The 6,000-nt window shown below is 46.1% G+C and overlaps 1 protein-coding gene across 4 annotated transcripts in view; it reads right to left on the bottom strand.

Moving 5' to 3' along the window:
• The window catches only part of CACNA2D3 (calcium voltage-gated channel auxiliary subunit alpha2delta 3), an 878,040-nt gene extending 872,654 nt beyond the window's left edge, over positions 1 to 5,386 (bottom strand). For 3 of the 4 annotated variants that reach the window (XM_053293293.1, XM_053293291.1, XM_053293290.1), the window contains exons 1-2: positions 3,925 to 5,288; positions 3,223 to 3,304 (exon numbers count right to left, since the gene is read on the bottom strand). In XM_053293293.1, coding sequence (XP_053149268.1) covers positions 3,223 to 3,304; positions 3,925 to 4,049 — 207 coding nt within the window. In that variant the 5' untranslated portion in view covers positions 4,050 to 5,288. Of the gene's footprint in view, positions 1 to 3,222; positions 3,305 to 3,924 lie in introns of all 4 variants that reach the window. The other variant, XM_053293295.1, reaches the window with a different exon arrangement.
• Positions 5,387 to 6,000: the final 614 nt, after the last annotated feature.

Raw genomic sequence — 6,000 nt, forward strand, 5'->3', positions numbered from 1 at the left:
GGGAAGCTGATACACACACACACACACACACAGAGTATATCTCAATCAAATGGCCCTTGTTTTAAGGAAGCGGGAGGGCACAGAAAAATATTTAGGCCATACTGAGAACAATATGAGTGGTTCAAATTAGTATATACTTCTCCACAAACTGACTGATCATCACAGCCTCCACTGAACTGAATGGGGTTTGTGCCATTGATCCTGAGTGCTTTGGAGATTGCATCTTCTATCTGTAGTATAATTCTGCTTAGGCTTTGATCTAAAGTACATTGATGGAGAAATAAAATCTTCTGAAATCAATGGGACTTACTTCCAAACAAGTATGATTAGGGGGAAAGTGTTACTTATGAAACATCATTAAAAAGATAGGTTTGGATTTATAAACAGGATGCTCTAGCACAGAATGATAAATATGGTGACCTAGTGGGTGTGCTCTGCATTGCTTCTGCTCTACTATATTTGGTGGCTACAACACCGCAGAGTAATGGCTACCTCTCAAGTCACTACCCATTGTAATAGCTTCCTATAATTTTGCCTTGGGAAATCTATATCACTTCCATTCCTAATGGAATGAAAATTATCCAGCGCAACCAAACATTTTTAAAAAGATACCTGGGATTTAAAACAGACTAAATTTAAAGTATGTTTCCAAGAAAGCATACTTTTGTGTTTTCTTTTATGAAAGGAACACAAAAACAAACTTCAAGCTCACAATTATTAAAATGCATATGTACATGTATGCAACACTTTATTTCCTTGAAAATCATATTGTGTGACCAGGGATATTACATTACTCATTTTTTATCTTTCAATGGCACCTGGGTGAACATATCTTATAATTTCAGCATTACCAGTCTCATCATTAGTATTACTTTGTTCCCAGAGACACAGCAGAGGACAAAGTAGCACTTGGTGTTAACTCACAACAATATTATAATCCAAATAGATGCCTCAGAGCCAAACACTAGGAAAGAGTTTCACATTTGCGATGCTGCAGTGATGTCATCTCAACAACTGTTGGGGTTATTACAGTTCCGGTGTGATGAATGGTATTTTTTATTATTTGAAATCCTTAACTTTGATACCTTTTTTTTAATACTAGGTATGCATTTACCTCAGCAATGTCAAAAATACAAACTATTACAAAGACCCACACTTGTAATTTAAATCTGCTATTGTGGTTTTTCAGTTACAGAGAAATGCAGACCTTACAATACAAGCATCAAGCTGAAATCAAAATAATAATAAAATACATGAAGAATCTCTAAAAACTAAAGCCACCAAAATGCTAGGAGCATAAAGATGCACAAAGACATTAGTAGTAGTAGTACAACCTGAAATGCACATCATAGTAGCATTTGAATTTCCTGCTTCATTTAGTTATAAAATACCAAAACAAAACAAAATCCCCTCCAGATGGGAATTAAATACATAATTGTCAAGCTGCAGAATGAGAAACACAGTGCAGCTAGTGCAGATGAGAGAGAATGAAGAGAATGTAAAATGAGCATTGTAGTAGCTTCTGAATATTGACACTGCAGTATGGCAACCAATAGGAAGAAATCTTACTACTTTAGATAATATTCTTAATTTCAAAAGGATCTGACATGAATAGAAGAGGAATTATTAAAAGACTACCTAGTGGGAAGCTTGAATATCTTTATTTCACAATAAAATGTTTGGAAAATGGGTATTCAGTGGATAAAACTGTAAAATACTATCTTTATATTTGGTAATACCTACAGTTAAAGAGTACATTTCAAGAAGATCAGAATATCTATGCTATGTTCACGGAATATGCTGTGATTTAGAAGTCTGCCCACACTATCCTATTTTTTGAATACCATGTCATATAGTTTTGGAAGGGTGTATTTTCACAACATGTACAGAAACATTCTAACTGTGAAGTTGGTATTAATTCAGGGCCAGAAAAAATACAGAGTATTATCCCATGACAGCTGATCCCCGAAAAACCCTCAAATATTTTAAAGGATCTCTAGTAAATGCTAAACAATACTGAAGAGAACATCAGTACCTTCTATTCAGTTGCTAGATTTCTTTAATAATCCTTAGGTTTACTATACTAATTGCAATTAGTGAAGCATAAAAGTTTGGTTACCTCATCAATGCAACATATATGCCTGTCACACAATTTCTCATCCATATGAAGCCGCTTCAGTTCACTGATATAGAATGCACATCAACCCTTACCACACAAAATACACAGCATATTGCGATTAGACCCAAATCATTTAGTAGTTGGTCTCTTTAAAGTTTAACTTGGTACGCCAAGTCATTATAAGCCCTTTTCTGGAAACTTCACCTGAATCTTTGAATTTCGCTTCTGAAGCTCATATTTCTAAATCATGCGGAACTGCAATCCTGAAGCCCTTTTAACTTACAGTGCCCTGGATTTTTCATTTATTTTTAATTCATCATCCACTATATTTAACCCAGGTCATCTCAACCTGAAATTTTCGTCTATGGGTACGTGTTTAAATGAGACCAGATGCAGGCTTTGATAAAAGGTCTAATAAGCCATTCTCCATTCTCATTACTCTTCAGAATTATGAGGACTTAGCCCAATTTCTCAAGTTTTTGCACTACTTCTCAAGCTTATTACCCAGCTGTGCAGCTGAGCAAGAAGATAACCACATTCATTCCCCTTATCTGTAATGATGTAATACATCCCAGCACTGGCCTGAGATGATTGGGGGAATAATAGGATTGTAAAAACTGCAGAGATGACAAACAATAGTCCAGCCATCAGGTGTGCTTTTTTCCCCCTCAGTGCAATGAACTACAGCTGGAGAAAGCAAAACAAAATTTACCCAGATTTTCTACCTCTTGAATGAACTTTACATTTCATAATCCTCCCCCCTCCCTGCCACAAAACCCTGAACCTGGTGCTAACAACATAATCTCCACTGAGGAAGCAAAACCAAAGCAGGCACCTTCCAAATAGCTTCACCATACATAGCTAAAGTCATCTGGGTGTGCTGTGTTTAAGAAAGGAGGAGAGTAATCTAAAAATAACCAGCTCACAGTGAAGTACTCTAGTCTGCAGTGTGTAAAAAGAAAGCATGCCTTTAAAAGTGTATTGTTGGGGAGGGGGGGCGGAGAGACGACAAATCCCACTGATGAAATATTGTTGAGGGTACCAAAGCCGCCCCAGCACTAGCTTCCTCTCATCCACTGTGATACATAAGGAGGGACCCTTACCTTCTGTAGAAGCTGAGAACCTGAGTATTTAGCCGCGATGGATCTGATCTCCCCTCCAAAAGCAGAGGCCCAGAGTTTGACACTGTGGAAGAAATAAACAGAACAGGGAGAAATGCAACAGCATGCTGCAGTAAACAACACACACACACACACCTGACACCGGAACTTCCCACCAAAATCTCCCCTTTTAAAGCTCCGTAGCAACAAAGGTGGAGATTCAGAGTGAATCTCCCAGGTAGCTCTAGGTCACTAAGCAAGACGAAGGGGAGGCCTCTGCTTGTCAAACTTGCCGGAGATAAAACTTTATCAAGACAAAATGCTTAGCAGCGACGGCCCGTCGTTGCTAAGTATTTTGTTTAGACAGAGTCGACAGAGCTGTCAAGAGATTTATTTTATTTTATTTTTAATTGCAAGATCACCTTCTCTAAGCGGGACTGCAACCGAGGAGCGATTCGAGCGTGTCCGGGAAGCAGCCAGAACTTAAGTTCATGTACAGAGAAAGCTTCTCATTAGTTCTTATCTCTCGGTTTTTCCTCCTGCCCCCCACACCGCCCCAATCCAAAGGACTCTGGAGTTAGCAACGGATGATCCTCCCGAGCAGGAAGGCATTTATAGACGAAACTGGGCTTTATCTCCCCGCAACAAAAATCACCACCACTAGATCCCTCGCCAGCATCGGTCCAAAAAATCTGCGACACTTACACAGACAAGGGGATCTGCTGCTGCTGCGACCCGACCGCATCCACTAGGTTGATGCTAACAGCTGTCCAGATGAGGAGGAGAGACCCCATTAAAGCCCGCAGAAGGAGGCTCCCAACCGCGGGCATGGTGTCGTTCCTCGGCTGAGGATCCGAACTGCGCTGATCTCGGCAGCTAGAGGGGCTGGCGTGCTCGTGGGAAGAGGAGGAAGCGAGAACGGAGCCAAGCGAGGCTGGGGAAGTCACAGCTCCATCCTCCTCTTCGCAATGGCCCCTGCCCGGATCCGGAGCGAGAAGGCTCCGATGACCTGAGAACTCTGGCGTCCTTGGTAACAGCCCGGCAGTGGCACTGCAGCCCGCCGCCACTAGCTTGCCACGCGGCTGGCTGGCTGGCTTGCAACTCGCTCCGCAGCAAACGGCGCGCCGGAGTTACTTCCGTGACCTCGTGCTGCTCCCCAGCGTCGTCCTTAAGTAGAGATCGCGGCGGCGGCGGCGGTGCCCAGGTGGGGAGGGCTGGGCTGTTTCCTGGCCGCTCTTCCTGTGCACTTTCCCCCGCGCAAAGCTGCCGAGAGGTCCCCCTTTCCCCGTCTTCGGGGTGCGTGCGTGCGTGCGGGGGGCGGGGGAGTGTTCACTCAGCAGCAGCGCCAGAGAGCGCACAGGCAGCAGCTCCCGCACAGCCTTCCCCCCCCCAATCAAGTCGGTGCTGCTAATACCCTGGTGGCGAGCGGGCGCAGCAGCGGCAGCCTTTTACGGAGACGGTGCGCGCCGTCAGGCACGGGGAAGGGAGCGGAGCGGGCGGGGGGAGAGACAGAGAGGGGAGGCGATGCCTCCAGGGGCGAAAGTGTCTCCAGGCCGGCAGGAGGGGAGCAAGTCCGGCGAAAGGAGTGCAAGAAGCTGGGCAGAGCGGTGCACGTTGGGATCGGCTGAGCCTGGGAGCCCAGCGCGCCGCTGCCGTGGGACCGCAGCCCCGTCACTCGCCGCTGGAGCCCTGGTCAGTTTCAGGCAACGCGCTGCTGCTGCGTGACGAACAGCTGTTAACGCAGCCCTGGAGGTGGAGGGATGAGCGGATCGCTGAACCTCTCCCACCCAGGGAGCTCCGGAGTCGCAGCGCGGGAGGGAGCGGGCGGGACAGCAGCAGCGAGGGTGGAGGCGAGGAAGGCACGCAAGGTCGGTCCCCAGTGCCCTGCCCTCCTCCTGCATCGTGGTGCTGAGCAAAACCTGCGCGCTTCTCGGCCCCGAGGTCTGCCTCGCCCGCTGGAATGGCCTCCTAGCCTGGGTGGCAGCCTTGTCCTTGCGCAGCCGGGGCACGGGCGGGCATGCTGTTGGCAGCTTCCTCGCTTCCTTGCCTGAGCGTTGGCTGCGGCGAGGCAAGATCCGAAGGATCGCGCGGGAGGTGCGGGGGGCGGGGTAGGCTCCGATGAACGAAAGGAAATGCAGCACAAGGAAATCAATGCGAGCCTAAGTGACTGCTGGAGCCGAGGAATAAATTATTAATTTGGCCTTGCGGAGGAATCCCCTTGGTAAGGGATGGGCGAGAGATCACAAGCTATTGCACAGAGACGGAGAATGAGTGTGTGTGTGTGCGCGAGACTGGGAAAACAAACGAGATTGTTTCCAGGTATTTGGGGTTAAGTTGAGTTTGCCTTAACCTTTCCACCTTTGTTTTTCCCCCGCCCCCGATTTGGTTGGTCTTACCCTCGGTGCATCCGAAGTAAAGGTTTTCCCTCACCTGCTTGTAAATAAGCATCCCAAGAATTACAGATGAGCAGAAACGAGGGCTGAGTCATTCTAGAATTGTATTACTCGGCAGGGAAGGAGGGGGGACTGCACAGGAGCTGGCATGCTTTCTCTATAGGGAAATGGAACTGTGTGCTCTTGCTTGGAGATGCAGTTTTCAAGACTCCCTAACAACTCTCCTGTTAACTTTTAGAATTGTGTTAAGAACTGGCTTTACAAACACACACACAAAACAACAGCAACAATACCTGTCCTTTTCCCACTCCAATACACTGGTCACTACCTACTATACAATCTACAGCCTGTGTCTGTTTAAAGCTGAAATTGCACTTCAAAAAAAGAA

This window comes from Hemicordylus capensis, chromosome 2 (genome assembly GCF_027244095.1).
Source record: "Hemicordylus capensis ecotype Gifberg chromosome 2, rHemCap1.1.pri, whole genome shotgun sequence".
NCBI classification, from domain to species: Eukaryota; Metazoa; Chordata; class Lepidosauria; order Squamata; family Cordylidae; genus Hemicordylus; species Hemicordylus capensis.